The 27827-nt window shown below is 43.3% G+C and overlaps 2 protein-coding genes across 8 annotated transcripts; both read left to right on the top strand.

Annotated features, from left to right (window-relative positions):
• Positions 1-17037: 17037 nt before the first annotated feature.
• Positions 17038-19864, top strand: LOC123090944 (E3 ubiquitin-protein ligase FANCL). 6 transcript variants are annotated; one of them, XM_044512308.1, is made up of 10 exons: positions 17038-17293; positions 17403-17479; positions 17796-17874; positions 17987-18061; positions 18181-18353; positions 18423-18506; positions 18867-19000; positions 19098-19221; positions 19329-19449; positions 19587-19864. In XM_044512308.1, the coding sequence occupies exons 1-9, from the start codon at positions 17165-17167 to the stop codon at positions 19399-19401; spliced, it is 948 nt and encodes a 315-aa protein (XP_044368243.1). In that variant the 5' UTR covers positions 17038-17164; the 3' UTR covers positions 19402-19449; positions 19587-19864. The 6 variants fall into 6 exon arrangements, with proteins under 6 accessions (XP_044368243.1, XP_044368242.1, XP_044368241.1 ...); XM_044512307.1 differs by having other exon boundaries at positions 19580-19864; XM_044512306.1 differs by having other exon boundaries at positions 19568-19864.
• A 215-nt stretch (positions 19865-20079) lies between these two features.
• LOC123090943 (putative lipase ROG1) lies at positions 20080-25263 on the top strand. Of its 2 annotated transcripts, none has more exons than XM_044512302.1 (10): positions 20080-20662; positions 21471-21533; positions 21720-21790; positions 22050-22310; positions 22827-22987; positions 23077-23132; positions 23248-23300; positions 23376-23499; positions 23770-23867; positions 24884-25263. In XM_044512302.1, the coding sequence occupies exons 1-10, from the start codon at positions 20647-20649 to the stop codon at positions 24953-24955; spliced, it is 975 nt and encodes a 324-aa protein (XP_044368237.1). In that variant the 5' UTR covers positions 20080-20646; the 3' UTR covers positions 24956-25263. The 2 variants fall into 2 exon arrangements, with proteins under 2 accessions (XP_044368237.1, XP_044368236.1); XM_044512301.1 differs by having other exon boundaries at positions 21466-21533.
• Positions 25264-27827: the final 2564 nt, after the last annotated feature.

Genomic DNA, 27827 nt, shown 5'->3' with positions numbered 1-27827 from the left:
TAGTCCCGGTTCCATCCAGAACCGGGACAATGATGGCATTGGACCCGATTCGTGAGCCCCGGGGGCCGGCCGGGCCACGTGGGCCATTGGTCCCGGTTCGTCTGGACCTTTTGGTCCCGGTTGGTGGGACGAACCGGGACCAATGGGCCTCGCTCCTGGCCCACCACCATTGACCCCGGTTTGTGGCTTGAACCGGGACCAAAGGCTGCCCTTTAGTCCCGGTTCATGCCACCAACCGGGACCAATTAGGTGCCTATATATACCCCCTCGCGTAAGAGCAGAGCACACTGCTCTGTTTTTTCTGGCCGCCGAGGGGGAGAGGGCTTGGTGGTGCTCTAGCTCACCTCCTATGCACACAAGGTGTTCGATGGAATGCCCGAGCCACACTACTTAAGCTTTCTCCTCTCCAAGCTCGACCTCCAAGCTCCATTTTCCTTAATATTTGTCTAGGTTTAGCGGTCCGTCACGCCCTGTACCCGTCTTCACCGCCGTCGATCACCCACGCCGATCTCATCACCGGCACCACCGTGGTGAGCCTCTTGTTCTTATCTTCTTTCTGAAAGGAAAAATATTCTTACTTGTATGTTTAGATAGATACTTGTATTATTTTCTTACTTTTATTATTGCATCTTATATAGTGCGATGGTTCTGGTATCCGCCCCCGTCAGCCCTTGTCCTGTCTATGATTTGGATGTGGTATATATTATCTTTTCATAACTATTTGGTTCATTTATTGTTTATGATAATTATGTCGACCAATGTGACAGATTTTATTTATCTAGGAGGTTGTTGAACCGGAAATTCCAACCGACCCTATTGTCGAGAGGTTAAATTTAGTTGAAGAAGAAAATAATTTCTTGAAGGAAAAAATAAGAAAAATTGAGGAGGAGAAGATGATATTGGAGTTGCATGTTGCGGATGTCGTCGATGATCACAAGATCAAGATGGATGCAATGCGCTTGAAGATTAGAAAGATTAGAAATATGTCGTTCATACCGAGGCTTGGTATCATTATGCCGTTGGATCAGTTGTTACCTTGGTTGCGATTATGATCGCATTTGTTTTCGCATTGAAATATTTTACATAGTTTCAATGTATGGTTTAATTAAATGCTCTGCGGAGCTTTATGTTATTAGATAAGAATTATGTATGTACTTTGGTTTTAATATGATGATGAACTTCTATTAATTTGGTCACTTAATTATCTATTCATGATGTTCTGCAATGATTTTTGACACACTTAATTATATATAATGCACACAGATGAACCAATGGATGTACGGTGACAGACGCACCTCCGAGTACATTAAGGACGTGCATGATTTTCTCGAAGTGGCTGAGGCAAACAAGCAGAATGGTTTTATGTGTTGTCCATGCCCTATATGTGGGAATACGAAGTCTTACTCTGACCGGAAAATCCTTCACACCCACCTGCTTTACAAGGGTTTCATGCCACACTATAATGTTTGGACGAGGCACGGAGAAATAGGGGTTATGATGGAAGACGGCGAAGAAGAAGAGTACGATGACAACTATGTGCCCCCTGAATACGGTGATGCTACTGAACATCAAGAGTAACCAGACGATATGCACGATGCTGCTGCAACGGGCGAAGCTGCTGAAGATCAAGAGGAACCAGACGATGTGCCCGATGATGATGATCTCCGCCGGGTCATTGTCGATGCAAGGACGCAATGCGAAAGTCAAAAGGAGAAGCTGAAGTTCGATCGCATGTTAGAGGATCACAAAAAAGGGTTATACCCCAATTGCGAAGATGGCAACACAAAGCTCGGTACCATACTGGAATTGCTGCAGTGGAAGACAGAGAATGCTGTGCCAGACAAAGGATTTGAGAAGCTACTGAAAATATTGAAGAAGAAGCTTCCAAAGGATAACGAATTGCCCGACAGTACATACGCAGCAAAGAAGGTCGTATGCCCTCTAGGATTGGAGGTGCAGAAGATACATGCATGCCCTAATGACTGCATCCTCTACCGCGGTGCGTACAAGGATCTGAACGCATGCCCGGTATGCGGTGCATTACGGTATAAGATCAGACGAGATGACCCGGTGATGTTGACGGCGACCCCCCCCCCCAGGAAGAGGGTTCCTGCGAAGGTGATGTGGTATGCTCCTATGATACCATGGTTGAAAATCTGTTCAGAAACAGAGAGCATGCCAAGTTGATCCGATGGCACAGTAAGGACCGTAAGAAAGACGGGAAGTTGAGAGCACCCGCTGACGGGTCGCAATGGAGAAAAATCAAGAGAAAGTACTGGGCTGAGTTTGCGCGTGACCCAAGGAACGTATGGTTTGCTTTAAGCGCGGATGTCATTAATCCTTTCGGGGAGCAGAGCAGCAATCATAGCACCTGGCCCATGACTCTATGTATGTATAACCTTCCTCCTTGGATGTGCATGAAGCGGAAGTTCATTATGATGCCAGTTCTCATCCAAGGCCCTAAGCAACCCGGCAACGACATTCATGTGTACCTAAGGCCATTAGTTGAAGAACTTTTACAGCTGTGGAATGGAAGCGGTGTACGTACGTGGGATGAGCACAAACAGGAGGAATTTGACCTAAAGGCGTTGCTATTCGTGACCATCAACGATTGGCCCGCTCTCAGTAACCTTTCAGGACAAACAAACAAGGGATACCACGCATGCACGCACTGTTTACTTGACACCGAAAGTATATACCTGGGAAGCTGCAGGAAGAATGTGTACCTGGGCCATCGTCGATTTCTTCTGACCAACCATCAATGTCGAAAGAAAGGCAAGCATTTCAAAGGCGAGGCAGATCACCGGAAGAAGCCCGCCATGCGTACCGGTGATCACGTACTTGCTATGGTCAATGATTTACACGTAATCTTTGGAAAGGGTCCCGGCGCACTAGCTGTTCCGAATGATGCTGGGGGACACGCACCCATATGGAAGAAGAAATCTATATTTTGGGACCTACCCTACTGGAAAGACCTAGAGGTCCGCTCTTCAATTGACGTGATGCACGTGACGAAGAACCTTTGCGTGAACCTGCTAGGCTTCTTGGGCGTGTATGGAAAGACAAAAGATACAACTGAGGCACGGGAGGACCTGCAACGTTTGCATGAAAAAGACGGTATGCCTCCAAAGCAGTATGAAGGTCCTGCCAGCTATGCTCTTACCAAAGAAGAGAAGGAAATCTTCTTTGAATGCCTGCTTAGTATGAAGGTCCCGACTGGCTTCTCGCCGAATATAAAGGGAATAATAAATATGCCAGAGAAAAAGTTCTAGAACCTAAAGTCTCATGACTGCCACGTGATTATGACGCAACTGCTTCCGGTTGCATTGAGGGGGCTTCTACCGGAAAACGTCCGATTAGCCATTGTGAAGCTATGTGCATTCCTCAATGCAATCTCTCAGAAGGTGATCGATCCAGAAATCATACCAAGGCTAAGGAGTGATGTGGTGCAATGTCTTGTCAGTTTCGAGCTGGTGTTCCCATTATCCTTCTTCAATATCATGACGCACATCCTAGTTCATCTAGTCGATGAGATTGTCATTCTGGCCCTGTATTTCTACACAATATGTACCCCTTTGAAGGTTCATGGGAGTCCTAAAGAAATATGTCCGTAACCGCACTAGGCCAGAAGGAAGCATCTCCATGGGCCATCAAACAGAGGATGTCATCGGGTTTTGTGTTGACTTCATTCCTGGTCTTAAGAAGATAGGTCTCCCTAAATCACGGTATGAGGGGAGACTGGCTAGAAAAGGCACGCTTGGAAGGGACTCAATAATATGCAGGGACGGATATTCTTGGTCTCAAGCATGCTACACAGTTCTACAGAACTCTACCTTGGTGACCCCGTATGTCGATGAACACAAGAACAGTCTGCGCTCCAAACACCCGGAGCAGTGCGACGACTGGATTACATGTGAACACATCAGGACTTTCAGCAGTTGGTTGGAAACACGTCTCAGAGGTGACAACACTGTTTGTGATGAGCCGTACTTGTTGTCCAGGGGACCATCTTCGACTGTTACGATTTGAAAAGGATACGAGATAAATGGGAATACATTTTACACGATTGACCAAGATAAAAAGAGCACCAACCAAAACAGCGGTGTCCGCTTTGATGCAACAACCGAGAGGGAAAAGGACACGTATTATGGTTACATAGTGGACATATGGGAACTTGACTACGGACATGATTTTAAGGTTCCTTTGTTTAAGTGCAAATGGGTCAATCTGTCAGGAGACGGGGTACAGGTAGACCCACAGTACGGAATGACAACAGTGGATCTGAAAAATCTTGGGTACACTGACGAACCGTTCGTCCTAGCCAATGATGTGGCACAGGTTATCTATGTGAAGGACATGTCTACCAGACCGAGAAAAAGAAAAGATAAGGAAGCGAATATATCATACGATGAGCCAAAGCGCCACATAGTTCTTTTAGGAAAAAGGGACATCGTGGGAGTGGAGGGCAAGACAGACATGTCTGAAGATTATGAAAAGTTTCATGAAATTCCTCCCTTCAAAGTCAAGGCTGACCCCAGCATCCTGATAAACGATGAATATTATCCATGGTTACGGCGCAATAAGCAAATGACACAAGCGAAGAAAAAGTGAAGACTTTCTCCCGCAACTATTATGATGATACCATGCCAACTTTGTAATAGACGAGTATGATACCATTGTCCGTTTTGTACATGCACATGCTATGTGCGTGAAATTATGATACAATGCCAACTTTCAACTTTTTCAGAGTTCATTTGAAATGCTTTAATGTCTTATGGTTCGGCCCTCGTAATACCATTAATCCCGGTTCGCTCCTTGTCAACTATGTTCTCACCAAGAACACTCTCAAGAGGGCAGCCACGTGGGCCATTGGTCCCGGTTCGTCTGGACCTTTTTTCTCTATAGGCGCATCTATGCTCATTTTTTTAGTAAAGTTAATCACAAACTTGTGATTCACACAAATTTCAAAGAATTCAAATTTTAACTATTCAAATTTGAAAACTAATGGCACTAACAGAAAGTTTATAATTTTTGTGGCTTAAAAGAAAAATAATTAAACATAAACTTTAATAAAATAAATAAAAATAGCAACAATAAGTATTTTGTTGTAAGTAGAAACAAAATAAAATAAAAGAGCAACAAAGAAAACAAAAAAACTAAATAATTTTTCTAAAACTAATGGCAAAAAGAATTAAAAAATAAAGCAAAAAACAAAAGAAAATAAATAATGCAAAAAAACAAAAAAACTGGGAAAAAATAAAAAAAATTGCCACCTATTGGGCCACCACGGCCTGAATACGACTAGAAACCCAACCTAGGCCAGGATTCAGGCCCGCAGTAGGCCCAACAGGCCCACAACAGCATAGTGTGAGATTAGGCCGTAAGCCTGCATTTGAGAGGAGCTCGAGAGGGTAGCCACAGCAGGGCTTATAAACCACTCCGAGCCCCTCTCAACTAGCGAGGTGGGACTAAATTTTGGCCGCGACGCGGGCAGCGCAGGGGCCTTTGGTCCCGGTTGGTGGCACCAACCGGGACTAAAGGGATGCATTAATCCCGGTTCGTGGCACCAACCGGTACCAATGCCCACCCTTTAGTCCCGGTTCGTGGCACCAACCGGGACCAAAGGCCGCCTCTTCTCGCCCTTTGGGCTGCTGAAAAGAGGCCTTTGGTCCCGGTTGGTGGCACCAACCGGGACTAAAGGGGGCATTGGTCCCGGTTCGTGCCATGAACCGGGACCAATGCTCTTGATATATATACAACACTTAGCAGTTTTCGACCAAATCCCCCACTTCTCCCCCGACGCCCCCTGCTCCTCCTCGTCGCCGTCGCCGCCCGACGCCCCTGCTCCACCTTGCCGTCGCCGCCGCCACCGACGCTGTCAGGCTGCTCGCCTTCGCCGTCGCCGCCGCCCCCTATGAGCACATGCTCCCGCGTCCCGCGCCCCTACGTGGCCGCCGCGCCACCGCCCCTGCCCTACGTAGCCGCCGCGCCGCCGCACCTGCCCTGCATTTTTTTGTGTATATGTGTATATATGCATTTTTTGTGTATATGTGTATATATGTGTTTGTATGTGTATATATGTGTATTTTTTGTGTGTAGATGTGTATATATGTGTATACATATATGTGTTTGTATGTGTATATATGTGCACTTTTTTCATATATATAATGTATATATGTATGTGGTAGCTATACGATGAATGGATGTGGCTATCTATGTATGAGTATAATGTTCATAGCATTTTTTTGTTTATATATGTTTTTTAATATATGTATTAATTTTTTATTTAGGTTGTTAGTAGATATCGATTTTAGGTTAGTGTAGAGGAAAAAGTAAAATAAGGAAAAGGAAGGAAAGAAGAAGAAGGAAGAAGGAAGAAGAAGAAGAAAAAGAAGGAGAGGAAAAAGGAAAATAAGAAGAGGAAGAAAGGAGAAGAAGAGGAGAGGAAGAAGAGGAGCAATAAATAAGAAGAGGGAAAAAGAAGAAAAAGAAGAGGAGAAGAAGAAAGGAATAGAGGAGAAGAAGAAAAAATAGAATATGTATTCTATTTTTTCTTCTTCTCCTCTATTCCTTTCTTCTTCTCCTCTTCTTTTTCGTCTTTTTTTTCTTCGATCTTCTCCTCTGTCGTCATCGATATACCCACCCTTGGCCCTCTCGCTCGACCAAAACTCTCGAGGACACCCAAACCCTAGAGAAAAAACGATGTTGGTCTCCTACCCCCTCCCGCTGCGCCCCTACCCGACAAACTCTCTTGAGGCCACCCAAATTTACCAAGTTAAAAGAGCGTTGTCGTCGAGGCCACCCCAAACCCTTGAAGCATTGTGTCGAGGCCACCCCAAACCCTTGAAGCGTTGTCTAGGCCACCCCAAACCCTAGAGAAGCAGCGTCGAGGCCACTAACATGATTTCTTATTATGATTAGCTAGCTAGTTCTACGTTTGCCACTAATATATATCCATCTGTACCATGTTTGAATAATAATTGACATATTGTAAATATTTGCAGAAACTATGGAGCACTACTGAGACGAAGCAACAGAAGCAATGTTGGGGGAGATAATCGCAGAAGGAACTGATGTCATTGCGTCATTTTTCAACGACGTCGTTGGTCAGAAAGGACTGGGTGAAGAAGAGGGCTATGTTCATGATGGCTCCGGCCCATTAATGCTGGTACAAGAAGAGGGCTATGTTCATGATGGCTCCGGTGATGACCCAATGGAGGTACAAGAAGGAGACCGTGCTGACTGCTCCGGTGACCGAACCGAGTCCAGCCAGGTATATATATATTAGTTAAGCTCGTGCTGACTAGTTAATTGATGCACTCATTGTTTTGGTATATGTACACATATTAATTAACTCTCGTCTTTCTTCCTTTTTCTAGCCCTCCAGATCGAGCACAACTTCGGTAAGGAGACGAGGCCCAAAGAAAAAGTTGAGCTCGGATGAAAGGTTTGAGATCACAGCAATCGCGCGCGACGACGAACCGATTGAACCCATCCGGACAAAGAACGCATTTGTTGCTCAGTGCGGGGTTCTTGTTAGGGACAAGATCCCGATCAGCATTCACCAATGATATAAGCCTAAGGAGGAAGACCCTCAGGTGTCTTATGTCAATGATATGCAGAAAGATGATCTTTGGACTGAGCTGAAGGCAAATTTCACCCTACCGCCAGAGGAGGATCCGGAGAAGCCAGTTAAAGAGCAATTAATCAAGTCTTGTGCTCTTAAGAAGATGGCAGACCTATTCAGGAGGTGGAGGAAAGAGCTGAAAAAGTTTGTCGACAAAGAAGAGACACCAGAATTCATCGGCAAATATGAGAAGATCAGAGATCACTGACCCGCATTTGTGTCCTACATGACATCGGAAAAGAGTAAGAAGATGTCGGTGACAAGCAAGCAAAATGCTGTGAAGAAGAAGTTTCACCATCGCACGGGGTCAGGTGGCTACCTGCAAGCCCGGCCTAAGTGGTCCAAGGCTGAGAATGATCGGCTTGATAAAGGGATCGAACCGGAGATAATGAGATAGCCAGACCGTTCCCGGACTTGGTTCTTCAGGGCTGGCGGAACCTTGGACCCTGTATCAGGGAAGTGCCGTTGGCGGACGAGCAACTGAAAACACCAGTCACAAGGCTTCAGAAGTATATCCATGCAGCGCAGCAAGGGACGTTCATTCCAGACAGGGGGAAGGACGAGCTCACAATGGCCCTCGGGAATCCTGAGCACCCTGGACGGACACGAGGCACGCCAGGATCCATTCCGTGGAAGGTTGGTTTTCCGGACGCAGGGGGTTACAAAACCCACAAGAGGAGGAAGAAACTGGAGCAGAGCCAACTGCAGGCGCTGCACGAAAGGGTAATGGGGCTAGAGGAACGAGAAGCAGATCGCAACAAACGACCTGCCGAAGCTTCCCCCGAAGCTACCCCGCCATCTCAGCGGAGAAGCAGCGTGGCTTCCACTAAGCTGCTTCAGCCGGAGCATGTCTTGCGGCTCCTGCCAGCTATCCCGTGGATGCTATCACGAGGGCTCAAAATTGCCACATTATGACGCGATGGATGAATTTGAAGGTCAAGGCGGCTGTTGGCTCTATTTATCCTACTGAACAAGGCGCAACTTATCACTGCCGGCCGATTCCAAAAGGGTATGTCAGGGTGATGGTGGATGAAATAACGGAGGGATTTGAGGACCTCCAGCTTGACTACCCTACCGGTGAAGGGGAGACTAGGCTGGGTTCTGCTCTGAAGACTCCATGCCTATGGCGGAAGGAGCTCATCAACCTTCCGAACTGGACGCCACCACCTCCTCCTCCTCCTCCTCCGGCGAGTCAGGGCACTCCGCCTCCTCCATCGCCTCCTCCTCCGGTGAGTGTCGATTAGGGCACTGGACCTCCTTCTCCGGCGCGTGGCAGTACTCCGCCTCCTTCTCCGCCTGCGCCGACGCGCCCGAGCAGCCAGCAGCCTCCTCCTTCTCCGGTGCATGGTGGCACTCCGCCTCCTTCTCCGCCTGCGCTGGCGCGCCCGAGCAACCAGCAGCCTCCTCCTTCTCCGACGCGTGGTGGCACTCCGCCTCCTTCTCCGCCTGCGCCGGCGCGCCCGAGCAGCCAGCAGCCTCCTCCTTCTCCACCTCGCCAGCAAGGGCGGAAGAGACCCGCCGCCGCCCCGGTTGCTCCGGCGCGTTGTAGTCCTTCTCCTCCGCCTCGTAAGCAAGCACGAAAGAAGATAGGCGCCACAGCCGCTCCGTCTGCTCCGACGTCTAGCAGTACAACCAGCAGAGGCGGGAGGCAATACAGATACGGTCCACCTCTCAAGCCTCTAGAGAAGTTACCGTATGAGAGGACCGAGGAGGAAAATGCGATGATCGTGTGGGCCCACATGAAGGACTTCTTTGAAGGGGTGAAAGCAAAGAGACATCCACCTCCGGAGGAGAAGGTAGATCCGATGAAAGCAAAGTGCACTTTCGATGCCCTGAGGAAACCGGCAAAGTCTCCGCCGAGAACCAACTATGAGCGCATTACTGAACAGACATATCTCCAAGCAGAGCGGTCGGGAAGTACTGTCAGACATCAAAGGTCAAGAGAATGAGCAGCTGCGAAAAAATTTGACCAGCTCGGCGAACAAGCAAACCAATCGTGCCCCCTGCTCAATGTGTCTAGCGGCAACATCGTCGCTAATGCTCCGGGGATGGTGGCCGGTTATGGCAATCTACAAGATTACCTGCCTGACGATCAACTTCCTGATTTCATGGAGGTGGATGAACACAGATACGAGTACGGGAAGCCTCTCGTCAAAGATGAAAAATCTCTAACAACGATGATGCGAAGATTCCATAATTGGTACATGAAAACCTGCAGAGAGTCTGGGGGGACGAATAGTTTGTATCTGAACATTAAAGAGGAGCACGACCTCGTTGCAAGTGATCTGTTGTGTGTTCCATTTGAGGAGTTCTTCACGTTCTTCAATCAAAAGGCCCTCGATAAATTAACGGTCTTTTGCTACTGCCTGTAAGTACTATTTCTGTCATTAAGTCTCTATATATAGCTCGGCTCTTTCATTGCATGTATTTATAATTAATTATCCTCAATATATTATGCAGATTGAAGATCGTCGAGTGCAAAAAACAAGAAATTTATGATATTGGGTTCATTAACACAAATATCATAGATGAATTTCTGGTTAAAAAGCACGCCAAAGAGGCCGAGGACAACTTGCTACAATCGTTGATCAAAAATCAAAACAAAGATACCATACTCTTTCCTTACAACGACGAGTGAGTGTTACTGTCATGTGCATATTCGGTTTCCCTTATTACTCAAGCGAGGTTATAGTAATGTAATTGATGAGTTATGCATGCGTGCGCAGGTACCACTATGTTCTTCTGGAGATTAAGCTTGAGCGGGGACTAGTAGCCGTCTTAGACTCGAGACGAAAAGATCCCGAAACCTATGCGGAAATGACTGAATTGCTCAACAAGTAAGTTCAATCAATCATTATCGCACCATATCGGCAACTTTTTGTTCATTTCCTGATATCTCAAGTAATAATAATTATTTTCTTTGTCTTGCAGGGTTTGGAAACAGTTCACTGCAGAAGTTTCGGGACTGTCGAAGGAGCTGCGATATACATACCCGAAAGTAAGTACTACTGGCTAGCTAGTTGCGCGCATCTCCCGTTGATTCTATAGCTATACTTTCATCAATGCCATTTATAATGCTTCATTATCAGTTTGATTGACCTCTATTTCTCGTAAAGTGCTTGTGGCAGGAACAAGGGAATGATTTCTATGGATACCACGTGTGCGAGTTCATCCACAACGTGACTTTGAAAAATAAGCGGGGCTACTCTAAAAGACAATATGAAGTGCGTAAGCAATAATATTCACAATTTCATTTTATTACACCATCATTTCTGTTGAGTTTCATTCATATATATGTATTAATTAACCCCCTTCTTCAAATTAGACGTGGCAGATGCGGAATGAACTCCTAGAACCAGATCGCATGAAAGCAATTCAAGAGGAATTGGCAGGATTCTTTCTTGACCACGTCATCAATAAACCCGGAGAATACCATGTGCAAGTTGATTTCAATTGCTAGGGGATTGTAATTAAGAGATCTTACATATTGTATATGTATGTAGCCAGTAGCGTCAGATAGATAATACGAAAACTTGTTGTTCGACCAATCTCTCGGAGAAGGAGAGGTCGATCGATCACTTCTCTCGGTATGCATGTACTTAATGGTTCCCTTTATTTTCTTACTAGCTAGCGTGTCGATGGCCTCTCTATGTATAGTACGTAGCATCGACCAAGCACGGACATAAGAGAGAACACTTCTCTCTATTAATTAGCTAGCTAACACAATATATGAAACACCTAAATTAACCCCCCCAAAACCCCCAACTCCCCCCTTCAAAAAAAACCCATGGCCACTGAAATGCTGACGCGTGGATGCCTTTTGGTCCCGGTTGGTGCCACCAACCGGGACCAAAGGCCCTCCTGCCTGGGCTCGGCGCACCGGCCACGTGGAGGCACATCTGTCCCGGTTCGTGTTAGAACCGGGACTAAAGGGGGGAGGCATTAGTCACGACCCTTTAGTCCTGGTTCAAGAACCGGGACTAAGGGCCCTTACGAACCGGGACTGATGCCCCCTTTTCTACTAGTGTGCTGGCAGGTTAGTTAAGTGGAATGTCATATTTTATTCCATATATCCAATGTGTTCATATGATTGCTTAGTTACTTTACATGCTTATATGTTCTTAATTATTCATGACAAGCTACTCCCGGCTATATAAGCATCAGATTGTTTAGGACAATACACATATATGCGCAAATATCAGTTTTTTCTTACACACTCTTAATTTTTTCATATATCTGATAAAATGACATATCTAATGTTTGTACAGTTCATGCAAACAAGAAAGAATTATGGAATGTTTGGTGCTTCCATTGTGTGAACGTTTTTTTAAGCGTGGTATATGCCTAATTGTGGGTCCTTTTGACCAAGTTCAATAATTTGTAGCAAATCTAAATTAAATATGAGGATGTGAACTTTATTCGCACATCAGTGTTGACATATATGAGGTACAGAAACTAAATTTAGGCGACGCTCGCAGGTGATTGGTGAGCGTATCATTTCTTCTGTATTGGATAATATCCTATATTTATGGAAAACCTTATCCATTGTTGTAGCAAATCTAAATTAAATATGAGGATGTGAACTTTATTCGCACATCAGTGTTGACATATATGAGGTACATAAACTAAATTTAGGCGACGCTCGCAGGTGATTGGTGAGCGTATCATTTCTTCTATATTGGATAATATCCTATATTTATGCAAAACCTTATCCATTGTTGAAAATTATCTTGATCCATTGTATATAAATTTTTACTTGACACTCAAATGCAAAAGTGGTCACAATGTATATATGACAAGGGCGTTTTGTTCCAAGTTAATATCTGTCGAGATATTCAATTCTTGGACGTTTTTCTTGGGTCTTCTTCTTTTACTGCAGAGCTTCCATCCAAATCAGTACTCATGGAGGTAAGGCAGAGTTGTCTTTCTCCATATTGATTTTATCCTACTTCGGCCCCATTGAGTTATGGGGAAGAGCAAGCAATGCGAAGTCAGGGCAAAAGGTGATACAACTAATTAGTTAATTACAGTAAGTGACAGGAGGTTATAGAATACAACTGATAAAATAATGTTTGTTTTTTCTAATTTCTCACTACTATGAGGCTCCTTGGGTTAGAGATAACTTTAGATGATAGCATTGCTTGATAATGTGAGGTTTGAGTCGAAGTTAATCAATTATTTCATTTATGTGCTAGAAAGGACTTCAACATTCGTTTCGTCTAATAACAGATTTTATCACCGAAGGTTTCCTTTTATGCTTTTCCAATGGGTGACTGTCCATATTTGAAGTAGCTTTTCCAATGGGTGACTGTCCAGATTTGAAGTAGCGAATGTTTTTGATAGATTCTTTCCAATGCGGAAAGCTTAAAAAACAAAAAACTTGTTTTATTTACTTGAGCCGAAGCAATGACAGAGATTATGTAACTAATGCATCCTATTTATTATGCATCCATGATCAGATCTTATAGTATCATGATCAGATCTTATATTCTATTTATTTTGTAACTAATGTATTTTATTTATTATGCATCCATGATCAGATCTTATAGTATCATGAAAGATTATATTTTATGTTGGATAGATATTTGTTTGCACAAAAGATAAATGTATTACTTATAACCCATGGTAGATTTAAAGGAGGTGGCAGTGGGTTGTTGTTTGTTTTCTTAATGCTCTTGCTGTGTTGCTTCGGTTCAGGACTTCAGGTTACTTCGCTTCAGACTTGTGCTATAAGAGAGTTAATTAATGTTGAAAATTCAAGTGCACATTCTTCTTGCATGTGTATTTGTGTAGTTGTTTTTGTCTCTTGGCTGATTGTAGTGCTGTAATATACTCTCGATCATGATGTCCATTCAACAAATCATCTAATGGGGCCTAGCATAAGAGGGTGTCCTCGTACGAGTATCATATTTCTGGTCCTATAGATCTCAGAATGTTGTTCATTTTACAAACCCCCTCATGGGTCTAGCACAAGAGAGTCCTCATACGAGCGTAATATTTCTGCTCCTATAGATGTCCCTAGAATTTCTTTTTGTAAATGTTTTTAGGTTGTGGGACAATGTAAGTCTCCTTAGAATTAGCTAGAGTGGCAATAAAATCTTTCTCCGTTGGTATGTCGGTCTACTTTTGGTCTGACATCTTATACTCTGCCAATCTTTAGAAAAACATTTCCTATCTTTGGTTCTAATTTGAAATATTTGTTTGCATGCCAATTATTGTTATATGAGCAACAATGATGTTGTTTTGTCCAGAGTAATGGCGTTTGTTGTGATCTTATATGAAACACAAAAATCTTTTATTGGTCGCAGCTTCTGAAATACTAAAACCTTTCTTACACATCACAAAATATCCATATTCTGAAATTGCAAGGAAGACATACATTATTCATTATACGATAGAGAGACCTAACCATCTATTAAAAGAACTCCCAAGTTACTACTGTGGGACGGAGGGAGTAGCACCATTCTGAAGGATAATATTCGACTTCTGTGCTAGCAGTATAAATGTCCTTTATTGTAATTAGTATTTTGTAATTGTGATTTTTCTTCTTTTACTTAAACACTTTTTGAGAATGTCCAAAGATGTAAAACAAATTCACCCAGTTATTTTTATCAAGGCATTATAATTCGATTTGTTTTAAAATTTTCTTTTACTCTTAACCTACCATATTTTTCTCAATATGAGCGGGTGCCATTCCAAGGCTGAGAATGGCCAAATGCTCCTTCTATATGTTTTCACCTCATTTTATTTCCAATGCAACGTGAGCCGTCATATCTGCTTTTCATGCAAATTTAACTTCCATAGTTTGTTGTATATATATAAATGAAAAATTAGATCATTCCATTGTAATAATGGACGGGCGCGGCAACGTACGCCAATCATGCTCTAGTCTTATGTACAATGCAGCGCAAAAACTTAAGAATCAAACTGAGCGCAGATCCGAACGTTATATAAATTTTGAACGCAACTTTTTTTTGAAAAAATGTTAACGTTTTACAAAACTACGAACACTCTTAAAAATTATGAATAAAATTTGAAAAACTCAAACATTTTGAAAAATGAAACAGTTTTTTGTAAAATGGAAAAAAACTAAAACTCCCCAAAAGATTGAAAACATGAATTTTTTTTCAAAAACTAGAATATTTTGAAATTCCAAAATAGTGTTTTGGATACGCAAACATTTTTTGAAACTCCTGAATAATATTTGGAAACATGATTTTTTAAAATTTCCGAACACTTTTTGAAACTCCTGGACAAAATTTGAAACACGAACATAATTTGAAATTTACGAACAATTTTTGAAAAATGGAAACATTGTTTGAAACTCCCGATTTTTTTTGAAAAGAGGAATTTTTTGAAATCTGTGAAGAATTTATGAAAACGGGAAACTTTTTTTGAAATGTCGAACATTTCTTGAAAAGTTATGAAAAAAATCAAACAAGAACATTCTGAACAATTTTTAAAAAACAGGATCATTTTTTGAAATTTCCGAACAAATTCTAAAAAATGCGAACATTTTTTTTAGTTTATTAACAATTTTTAAAAACATGACTATTTTTTGAAAATTTGAACATTTTTTAAAAGCGAGATCTTATTAATTTCCAAACAATTTATGAAACTTGAACTTTTAGAAAAAGGAAAATGAACTTCAAAATTGAAAAGAAAAGAAAAAAGAAAGAAGGAAAAGAAATGAAAAAAAATTGAAAAAATAAAGAGAGAAAAGAAACAAAAAATAAGAAAAGGAAAAGGAAAAAAACCATGCAAAACACAAAAGAAACAGGAAAATCTGTAAACAAAAAACTAAATACGGTCCTGAATCCACAAAAAACCGGCAATGAAACTCTAGAAGGTTCCCCAGAACCGGAGACGCTGCAACACGTTAATGTGCCAGCCCATGTCACCGCTCGATGTGTTGGATCGACACAATGGCGGCGTCCTCGACGTCATTCCTCTAATGGGAGAATTGTGTTTGAAGACACGGGTGGTTCCCAGTCGCTCCCCTCTGATGTTCGTCACTATCCTCCTTGATCCTCGTTGGCGCTATGTATGACCGTCGCCGGTGCGTCCAAGACGATGTCTTCCTCGAATCGGATCGTGTCCTTCCACCCACTTGCAGCTTCCTCTTAGGCGATCAGAGTGGATGGTGTATCGACAAGTGAAGTTCTGCGGAAGCTTGGTCTTCGGAGGTGTCCAGTGTCGGTCGAGACTCGGTGTGGTGTTTCAGATTAGGATATGCTCTTTTGCGTTGTAGCTTGCTGTGTTGTCTCTTTGGCCTGTTCGAGTGTGGTATTTATGCTACTCTTGTTGTTTGTAGCGGGTGTAGTTTTCTTTAACCGAAAGTCTGCCTTTTATAAAGCTATTTACGCGTGGGCGTACTCTAAAAAAAGACACCGCTCAATCGCCAGCTGTGCGAACAGTCGAAATCACTAGTTAAGGAGTATTCATTGCAAAGATCACTCTCACTTTCCCAGGTTGCGACAAGTGGCGCACTACATGTGCGCCACTTGTCGCAACCTGGAATTTTCCTCTTTTTTCATAGATTCGTTTATTCAAAATGTTTTATCTCTTTAACCGTGCGTCCAAATCTCGAACCGTTTTCACCATTGAATTCCTCGCGTCGAGATCTTCAAAACTTTATCCCATGTTGATAGGTTTTGACGAACATTTTTTCACGAAAAAAGCTGGACGAAAAAACCGAACCAGGAACGGGTTTTTTCACTTTCTGAAAGAGGCACGCCCGTGCCTCTCGCGAAACCACAACTGTGCCTCTCGTGGGAGCAAAATCGTGCCTCTTGCGGAAGGAGAAAAATAAAAAAACACGTTTTCTTCGTTTTCGAGGAGGCACGGCCGTGCCCCTCGCGAAAGCACAACCATGCCTCTCGCGGAAGCAAAACCGTGCCTCTCGTGAAAGAAAAAAAAACGCGTTTTTTCGTTTCCGAGAGGCACGGCCGTGCCTCTCATGAAAGCACAACCGTACCTCTCACGAAAACAAAATCGTAAAAAACAGCAGAAAACGCGTTTTTTTCGTTTCCGAAAGTCATGACAGCGACTCTCGCGAAAGCACAACCGTGCCTCTCTCGGAAGCAAAACCTGCCTTTCGCGAAAGGTAAAAAAAATAAAAAAACACGTTTCTTTTTCATTTCCGAGAGGCATGGCCATGACTCTCGCGAAGCAAAACCGTGACTCGCACGACAGGAGGAAAAACGTGTTTTTTCGTGAAAAAAAAAAATTTGGTCCAAAAGTTTTGAAAGTCAGGTGAAAAAACTGAAATGTTGAAAAAACCGTTTCAAAAGCCGAACCGTGTGTAAAAAAATAAAAAATCTGGAAGAAGCGTCCAGAGCGCGACACGTGACGTGCGGCTGGGAGCGCGCCAAGTAGCTGGGCCGACGCACCACTCGGACGCCGGAGCCTCTCTGTCCGGTTCTAGCCAAGCCGTGCGTGTTACTCAAAAAAAAAGAGAGAGAGAAAGCCAAGGCAAGCCGCGGCGAGCAGAAGCGGTGGGCGCGCGACGGCGGCGGCGGTTGGCCCTCTCGAGTCATGGTGCTACCCGCCAACCTCTCGCGCGACGTCGGAGCTCACTCGTGCTCTGCGCAGGACGGCCAGGGGGAAGCGGGGCCGCCGCGCCCGCGCAGACCGCCCGCGTTCTACAGCTCCGTGTTCGCACAGGTGCGCCACCCGTTCGACGAAATGCCGCACCGGGCGTGGCCGATAGTTTTCTCGCTTTCTGCTCCCTGCGAGTGGTAGGTGATCCCGCGTTACCGTTTCGTGCTCGCAGATCGAAGAGGTCGGGTGGGGGCAGCTAGTGAGCGCCACAGGCGATGACGGCGTGTCGTGCCTCACCTTCCGCGTCGTGTAAGGGATTTCTCGCCTTACCTCGCTGACGTTTCCTTGATGCCTGATGTTTGTTCGGTGACACTACTATCATCAGACTTAGCGCACCTGTGCACGAACAACTAACTGAATTACCTAAAAAAAAACTAACTGAAGTTCAGCAGTTTCATGCGTTGTTCCTTATCCGGTTGACGGGTTACCGTTTATCAAGAACTTTGAGCTGTAGCTTGGATAGGATGATACCATGAAGTTCCTTTGACAATGCATGCAGTGTTTCTGTTCTGTGATTGCATTTGCATTACATAAACTTATGGCTTGTGGCATCTCTGATTGTCAGGGATGAGCAGCGACGGCAACATTCACTGGAGATCACACTGCCCATGAACTACCCGGCATGCCCTCCTTCAATTGCCGCGGTACATTTCATCTAATTTTCAAAGCATCTGTCAGAACTGTTTTCACCGTATTGTGCAATGTCAGATATTTTGGAAGGATCACACAAGCTATATGGTTGTCTACTTCTTACAGGATGTTCCTTATCTCCCCAAATTACAGTGGTCAAAAAGTTCAAGACTGAAGGATGTTCTCTGCCAATTCCAAGAGGTTCGGGAGATATTATTTTCCATCATTTCATTAGTGCCACTGGTTACAGTTCCACTTGACGAGCTGCATATTTATGGGCAATAACCTATCAACTTATTATGTTTTGTGTAAACAATTAGCACCTGAAGGTATTGCAAGATTACTGGTCTACAATGGATGGCATTGACAAGGCCCTTTGGGTTGTCGATACTACAAAGCCGACATATGCTATGTCTCATCGTCGCATAGCTTTGGGTGATGATTGCTATATTTTACTACATGTTGATACGCACAAGCCCAACTCCTTACCAGAGTAAGCTGAGATGTCAAGTCTGTACATGAAAATGCAAGCATCATTGTTGATCGTCAACAAATTTTCCAGGTGCCGCTTCCTAGGCACAGATGGGAAACTGGAAAGGCTGATAAAGAATTGGAGAAAAAATCGTAAGAGATGGTATATTATCAGGTTTCCTGCATTAAGTGACATACTATACCTTTTTCTACTTATTTATTACTCCCTCTGTCCCTAAATATAAGACGTTTTTGCAGTTCAATTTGAACCACAAAAACGTCTTATATTTAGGGGACAGAGCTAGTACTATGATATGCTACTGAAATATGTCATATTCAGATATTTTATAGCCTGTTGAAGTTGGTTCTGCATAACTCCGCTCCTCCTAGTATCTTTTTTTTCTGAAATCCTCATGAGTATGTTCTTGTGGAATAATATTAAACTAGGGAGTGTATAAATGAAATTGAAATTTCTCTAGTGTTACATTAGAGGCCATGCGACGAGGTGTTACAGATATCATTTTTCTGATACTAGGAGCGCCCACAGAAAGTTCCATGAAAACCTGGCAACTGTGTTAGATTTTGCTCTGCCGCAACCCCCTTCTGTGAGCATCAAAGATGACCAGCAAGCTGATTGTGGGATATGTTACGCGACGCATCTGCCCGTCGGTGAGCCAATCTCTATTCCGCCTCTGGTCGCAACCTTTTCTGCCCATCATGTAGTTTCCCTGACCATAATATCTTGCGTCTTTGCTCCTGAATGAAGATGACGAACTCGGTACTCAGAGCGGGTGCGCGGCGGACTACAAGTGCGAAAACCCTAGCTGCAGCAGAGCCTTCCACTCCGTGTGCCTGAGAGACTGGCTGCGCACCATTACTACGACAAGGCAGTACGTCGAAACGATGAAACACTTAAGCAATTTCCCCCCACCATACACATCGGATTGATGTGCAATGTACTCCATCTCTGATCGTTCTTGTCATGTGTTCTGTGCAGGTCGTTCGATGTTCTGTTCGGGAACTGCCCTTACTGCAGTGAGCCTGTCGCCGTGAAGGGCACCGACAGCTGAACCCGCCTTCTTCGCATTTACAAATCGAGATGCTGAAGTTGGGTTAATGTGAGCGGTTTGTCTGGATATAAACTAAGTTATGGAAACTGTGTATGCTTTGTATAATAGTAGGAGTAGCATGTTTCCACCTTCCAGCGTGTGCTTTTCGGTAATGACCTTCAAGCAGGTGTGGTTCCAGGTTTCAGGCGGACCAGTAAAAAGGAAGAGGGACGAAATAATCTAGGTCGCCTGCTGAAGGCCGGTCGTCATGATCTAGATGTCATCAATGGAGCTGCAAGGGGTCAAAATTCCCAATTGTTTCTACGAAATTGGCGTCCACTTGTAGAGATGAAAGAAGTGTGCCAGCCTAATTACTGAAAATTGATGTCTGTCACGCACCCTTCTAGATTCGGGACGAATGCGTAGTTGCTGACTGGTATACATAACAGTGGTTTGGATCTCTGAATGTCAATGCGCATTAGTATTTCCCTTGGTTGCTCGCCTAACACTAACAGTGACCCTTGAATTAGCTTACCAATTATTACTCCAACAAGTCGCCTGATGAGAAAACAATAGTTCCAGAAAGCTGAAACGGTCAGTCAAACGGCACAAATCCCCTCTCTTGGAGCAGTCCGATTTTATCCGGACACGGCGAACGTATATCGGATTGCAAAGACAGGAGCGCATATATATCGTGACTGGGCAGGCCTCGGCGACGAGGTTCTCGTGGAAGAAAAAGGGGAGCTTTAGGATCTCGAATGTTACAGATCGCACCAGATCCACCCCATGCGATGTCGACGACGACGACGACGCATCACCCTGCGATTTGATCCCATCACCGGAGGGCAGGAGAAGCAAGGAAAAAGAGAGAGAGAAAAGGTAAAGGCTGCTGCCGGTCCGCGGAGTGAAGTGGTGATCCACCACACCCACAAACAAACAGAAGCAGGAAACCAGAAGCGACCCACCGGCCGGGCAGTTGAGCCCCCTCGCCGCCCCCTCGCCTCATCAGCACCCACCTCGCGCCACTGAGGAGAGATCTTGTTAGTTCTGGGCGACTCCCCAGGCAGCGGCGGCCAAGTCAAATCCAAGTAAGAATGGCGCCGGGGGAGAAGAAGGGGAGGAGGTGGCTGCCGGCGGCGTGCCTCCCGCGGCCCGGGTGCTTCACGGTGTCCGCCACGGAAGAGGGGCCCTCGGGCTCCGGCTCCGGCTCCGGCGCCGATGAGGGGGGCAGCAGTCGGGCGCCCACGCATCTGATCGTGACCGTCAATGGCATCGTCGGCAGGTGATTGTTTCCATCTTTTTTTTCTCCCCTCCGTGCTCCGTCCCCGTTTCTTTACTGCTTTTCGGCGTTAATCCCGGACCACTCACACGCAATCGTCTAGGTTAGCTCCTTGACTTTTGAACTAAAGGCTACGTGGACAAAGTAGTTGGCAGTTTTAGAATCGTTTTGAATGAAGCTACCGGTCAATCTAATGAACCTATGATGGAAAGGAAAACAATCCATTGCAAATCATGAGTATTTAAGGGCTAACATTTAGTGGATGCTGTTGGGATGCTGGATCCCCGAGGAAGAAGATAACCGAGTATTTGTCACACTTTCACACTACAGAAGTTGCTCTTAATCTTGTCAAAACTTGGTTCAAACAAATATAAACATTCGAATCCACAGAAACATAATTTATTTTAATGTACACTTGTAAATGTATATTGTTGATACACTTTGTTCATGTGAAATGTCAGTAAACCTGCACGAATTGATACACTTGTAAACGCACAATTTGCCTTCTAAGTTCTTACCTTCTAATTAGGTCCAGTTTGCAGTAGTATTACTCCATTTAATTTACTAGCAGTGACACTTCACTACTTGTACATGTATATTTGGCTGCACTCACAAACAGAAGGGCTTGCAAGTGTTCAAGACATGTAATAATGTGCAAAATCCTATATTTTACCTTGGTTTCTAGAATGTGTTGTGAGGAAACATCTATTTCCATTTTACCTTTGTTTCTATCATACAGTGCAGTTGTGTTGTGAGGAGACATCTATTTCCACTTTCTTTCCAAATGTTTGACTTCTCTAGTGCAGTGCAGAAAATTGGGGTTACGCCGCGAAACATTTCATCAGAAAACACCCGGAGGATGTGGTTGTTCATTGTAAGTTGAACAGCATTAATTAAAGTATTTTACTATTTATGTGCAAGTACGTTCAACCCCAAAACTAGTACTCTTTCAGTTGGGAATGGACCACTATTTTGGATAGTGAATAAGTAGTCACACTGTCATTAATGTCACATCCCCTGTGGGAGAAAATAAATGGGAATGTTCTGTTGTGTGGCACAGGCAGTGGATGCAACTCAGCAACTCGAACTTTCGATGGTGTTGATGTGATGGGAAGGAGATTGGCGGAGGAGGTGAGTATTGATAAATTCATATTGGAAAATTTTAATATACAGAGCTGAGCTAGCCTCAATGATCTTTAATCTACATTTTTATTTTAATTTTTTCTACTCTTCTCTTACATGATAAACAACTTTACTATTCCAGGCGGGGAATTCCCCCACCGCTGATTACTGAAAAGGACACCTTTATTTGCTTTATCATTATATCAGCTCCTATTACTCTCTGCCTCGTCTTCCTTACTTCAAATTAACCTATATTTTGTGTTTTTAGGTGATTTCAGTTGTTCAGTGTAGACCGGAACTTCAGAAGATCTCCTTTGTTGCACACTCATTGGGTGGGTTGATTGCAAGATACGCCATAGCACTACTATATGAGCCTGCTACACAAACAGATTGTCATGAGGAGTATGAGAAGGATGTCAATGATGCTCGGAGCAACCAACCGATGGGTCAAGGCAAGATTGCTGGTTTGGAGCCCATGAACTTTATAACTTTTGCAACACCACACCTTGGCACAAGATCACATAAACAGGTTATTTACAAATTTTGCAGTACATTCTGCCTTTATATCAAGCCTTGGCCAGATGGCAACCTATTGTGGTTTAAGTTGAGCTTGCATAACTAGATATCTTTTTTTTTTGACAACCCAACATATCCCTGCATTATATTAAACCAGGAGGAGTATGGAAGCTCAGATACAAAGAGGATAAATTTGAATTAATTAATTATGTATATTAATGGCAAATATGAACTTCTGTAAAGGTATTAGTCTGATGTAAATACAGTTATGCCGTTTCGATTTGAATTGTTCCTTTTTCCATTTCATTCACCTGGTTGCTACCATACCTCTCAGTGTTACTCCCTCTGTAAAGAAATATAAGATCTTTTAGAGGTATTAAATATGTGCAACTTTCTTCCTCCTAATATCCATCACTGGCAATTAGTAGCTTTCTTATTCTAGTGGTGCATCTCGTACAATGGTGTGACAAACTGGCAGATTGACTGGATATGCAGATTAATTGACTCCATTGTTGATTGCTACACGCAGATGCCCCTTCTCCGTGGTTCCTATAGATTGGAAAAGATGGCTTTTGGTATGTCCTGGCTTGCTGGGAGAAGTGGAAAACATCTTTTTCTGAAGGATGTTGAAGATGAGAAGCCACCATTACTTCTTCAGATGGTTACTGATTATGGGGATCTCCATTTCATGTATGCCATATAAATGTTGTTTTAGATCAATAACTACAGAAATAGATCTCCTTATTTCAGCGTATCTTATACTTTGTTTCTACGTGCAGATCAGCTCTTCGTTCTTTCAAGCGCTGTGTTGCTTACTCAAATGTTTGTGGTGATTGTATCCTTGTGCCATGAATATTTGTACTTAGCAGATCAATATAAACATATTGGCTATCTATTTACCAATTCAGAATTTAAAATACTTTATTTTATGGCCTTGACTAAAAGTTCAGTTGTTGTTGGCTGGAAGACATCTTCAATACGCCGTCAACATGAGCTTCCCAAGGTAATGATCTATTTATTATCAGCCCATATTTGGTCTGTAACAGGGTTCTTATGTTTCAAAATCCTCTGGCATCAGAAAGAAGATTTTGTGGATGATGTAAGATATCCACATGTTGTATATGTGGAAAAACCAAAGGCTCGGGATGTTGATTTTTCGGATGAAATGATTTATCAGGCAAAAACTACAAGTGAAATGGAAGGTAAGATGCTGAATTGGAGTTATAGTAGTACCAGGCTTTCCATGATGATTTACTGTTTATTGTCCAAGGACTTGATAAACCAGCAGAAACCATAGATGCCAAGTTTTTAATGACGAAGTCTTTATGCTGGTTAATGTTTGCATTGGAGCTAAAGTTTTGTTGTTATTTAGTGTGTTCTGTATTATATCCAATACCGTTCCATACTTCCATTTCTCCGGGATGATTAAGATGATATGTTCTGTAACTGAATTAATCTGTCTTCTATTTCAGAGGTAATGCTCAAAAGCCTGAATAGAATTCCTTGGGAAAGGGTAGATGTTAGCTTCAAGAGAAGTAGACAAAGGATTTTCGCTCATAGCACCATTCAGGTATCGTATAAACCCCATGGCCTTCTGGTCCTTATTCTTCATGTCTGTTGGATAAAAGTCTGTGCACTGTGATTACTTTACATGTTGGCACCAAAAAAGAGACCCCCTTTGGAAGGCTAGATTTTTAAGTTTCATTAGCATCTGTCCACTGAAAGCTCTTGGCTACACTAGTTTTGTTTAAGCATCTGTCCACTGAAATTTTCAGCAGTCAAGAGATTTTGCTTATGGTCTAGAAATTCAAACAGGAAATGCAATGGCTAAGAGGAAGTCATATGCGACTCTCTCCATTCAGTCTTTCAGATAGTCTAGTTGATTGGGCTTCCCATTAGTTCCTTTATTCCTTCATTGTTTATTCTTTCTCCTGTACATAACTCTTTTATTTGAAACTATATAAATATATACTGTGGGAAGAAATTCTCACAGTTTCGGGTAAAAAAAAAAGAAGATATTGGAAGAATGGTCACACTTTTATGATTAACTGCAAGACTGTCACTGCTTGCACTGCTGATTTTCGGAACAGTACAGATTCTTCTCCAATGATATAGTAGTAGTTGATCATGTGGGGCGTATGGCTCCACCGTCACAAGAGCTAGAAAAGGCTACCATTTAAGTTGGTAGGTAGGTTATCACGAACCAAATACGGATGCAGTGCTTGCTGTCAAAAACAGCAGGCCCTCTCTCCATTTTATGCCTATTCAGGATAGCTTTGCTACCTTTGTGTTATAAGTTGCTGCAAGCTCAGGAACACAAGGTTTAGCCCAACTTGCATGGCTGGCTGGGTAGCTCTATACCTACTTTGTTTCCTGAAAACAGAAAAAAGGAAAGAAAAGAACAGAGCTATCCGTGCCCGTACTATGAGTTAACGCTTGTGTAATAAGCTGCTGTGCCAAAACTGAAATGTGATACAATGCACGAGTGACGAGTCAGTTGATATGTGTGTTGATGAAGCAAATTTACCAAGTTGTCACCGTCTGAGAAACTGATTCATTCTTTTTCTCATTTCTTTCGTGTCGCAGGTGAAGACGTATTTCTTCAACTCTGATGGGGCTGATGTGATCTTCCACATGATCGACCATTTTCTCTACTAACATGGAGCGATAATGTGGCGGTGCCAATTTCTTTCTCTTCTTCTATTTGGATGCCAATTTCAATTGGGTAGGAAAAGGATGGGGTAAAAAGTGTTGGAGATATACTACAGTGGAACAGGTAGAACCACCCCTGGTAAAGGAGTGCTGGGCCTGGGCCTATGTATGCTTCCTGTAAAGTCTGTCTGGGGCTCGTAGGTTCTTTTCTTTTCTCTCTTGCATCCATGCTTCAGTGTGCATGCATGCATGTAAATGTTTAATGGACCACAGGCTGTTGATTCATCAGTGTAATAAAATAAGATAAGATCCGCTGTGTGTTGCGTCTCGAGCAGAGAACTCGTAGCGAGAATTACGGGTATTGACCTCTCTTGCCGTCAGTGCATGCTGCAGCATGCATGTCTCCAGCTTGACCTGAAAACCTCTTTAATTTCCCGAGCACTTTGACTAGCTACACCAGTATATTATTCTACACCACCCGCAGAAAAAACTGTATTATATACCAGTACTATAGCTTCATTATTGCTTGTGACATTACTAGGACGCAGAGTGTATGACTGCGTTAATGGGGATTCAAGCCGTATCGTCCGGTTTAGAAACACCTTAACTCATGTGAGTTAAAAGAGATCTCTATCTTCTACTCCCTCCATCTCAGTTACAAGTCTTGCATGTGTACCTAGGTCATTAATTTGACCAGCTTAATAAGAGGCATATATTACAAAAAATATATCATAAAAAACTTTAGATATTCTATTTTCTAATGATATAATTTTTATGTTAAACAATTTATTTTATATAAGTTAAATTGACGGACCTAGATATACATGCAAGACCTGTAAACTGAGATGGAGTAGCAAGATTGAAAAAGGTTCCTCTTTTACTTGACAAAAAATTATGACGGGAATTAATTCATTGAAAAATGGGAATATTTGGAGGGTGGGTAACGCACAAAAGATCGATATTTGGAAAGATGCTTAGATCCCGAATTGTGCAAATAGAAAAATCATTACCCCGAGGGGAGAGAATCTCTTGTCAAAGGTTTCAAATCTAATTGATCCAATAACGAATTTGTGGGATGAAGATCTAGTTGGACAAACGATATGGCCAATTGGTGCGCAACGAGTCATCGCGATACCCCTTTCTATGCATAACATGTCGGATTTTATTGCATGGAGCCATACGAAAAATGGGTTCACTGTTCGATCAGCGGCGGAATGGAATTTTCAACACGGGTCCAAACTACAATATACTAATGGGATGGGAAGAATTAATGTTAATCCCATTTGGGTAGAATCTGGAAATTATCATGTTCGTCAAAAGTTAAATTTTTTGTGTGGCATACGTTGCATGGAACTCTTCCATGCCGCATTACACTTGCTAACAAACACATGAAAGTTCCGTCCTTTAGCCCATACTGTTCAAACGGCCAGAAGACACAAAGCATGTGTTGTTTCTATGCCAGAAAGCAAGGGAAGTTTGGAATAAACTAGGATTGTATGAGGTGATTAACAAAGCCTGCATTGTTGATCGTGCGGGAGAGGCAGTTCTTGAATATCTGCTTCTCTTGTCAGACCAGGATCTCTTTATACCGGGACTCTACAGTGCTCGTGAAGTGATTGCCATCACTGCATGATACTTATGGTAGGATAGACGTAAATTGATCCATGAAGGAAAGTCTCAGGATGCTGACCAAACGTCTATAGGGGTTCGTGCTATAGCGGCGAATTTTGTTAATGCCCACGCCCCTAATGCTTCCAGGAAGAAGGGAGGGTGGATTAGACCCCCGACAGGTTTTGTCCAGCTTAATGTGGATGGGTCTTTTGATCATGATCTACTTTGGGGCACTGTTGGAGCAGTTCTTAGAGATGACAAAGGAAATTTCACTGTTAGCGAATACTGGAAGATTGATTGGTGTGTGGACGCTCTGACAGCAAAAGCACTGGCGCTTAGATTGGGCTTATCCCTCGCACAAAAGGCGGGATGCAACCAGCTTGTTATTAATTCGGTGGAAGTAATCGATATAATGAAAAATGGAGGTCAATCTGCGGGAGCGGCGATGGCAACTTTTGATGATTGCTATTTTTGGCTTGTGATTTTCCCCTTACTAGGTTCGAACATTGTAATAGAGAGGTGAATAAGGTCGCTCATGAACTTGCTAGGTTAGCGAAATTTTCAGATAGTAGGGACTGGTTTGAGGAGCCTTTCGATGAGATTGTACCTTTTATTATAGACGATGTAATCGTTATTTCAAATTAATAAAGCTTTATCGTTTGGAAAAAAGATCCCATCTTCAAAACATGAGGTTTTACGTACTTGGAGCAATGGTCAGAGCGAGCCCACTTTGTGCAAGCTTGATAGCTTCTTTTGCAATGAGGATTGGGACATGGAGTTTGGTTCTCACATCATTCACTCCCCCTCCTCTCTGATCACCGCCTGCTTTTGCTTGCTAATGAAAGTGGCATCAAGCGCTCCAAATGCTTCCACTTTGGGAACTTTTAGACTAATATGCGCGGCTTTCAAGAGGCATGGAGTGAGGATCGCAACCATGTCGAGCCCTACCAGGTGCTACACCACAAGCTTAAGAATACTAGCATCATGGGCTAAAACTCTTTTCTCCAATGCAAAAGTTCAACTCCATATGACCCAGAAGATAATTCTTCGCCTCGATATTGCACAAGAATCTCGAACCTTGAGCCAGGCGGAGCTTGACCTTCGGAGGAGGCTCAAGCAGAGGGTGGTTGGCTTGGCTGTGCTTGAGAAGGCTAGAAAAGGACAAAACTCAAGAATCACAAACATCAACAAAGGAGATGCAAATACAAGATTCTTCCACCTAAGTGTTAATCATTGCCAGAAAAATATATTCACCGCCTAAAGAATA

Source organism: Triticum aestivum, chromosome 4B, assembly GCF_018294505.1.
Source record: "Triticum aestivum cultivar Chinese Spring chromosome 4B, IWGSC CS RefSeq v2.1, whole genome shotgun sequence".
In the NCBI taxonomy this organism is placed as follows: Eukaryota; Viridiplantae; Streptophyta; class Magnoliopsida; order Poales; family Poaceae; genus Triticum; species Triticum aestivum.
The sequence above is the reverse complement of the archived record's forward strand: the minus strand, read 5'-3'. Positions and strand labels throughout refer to the sequence as shown.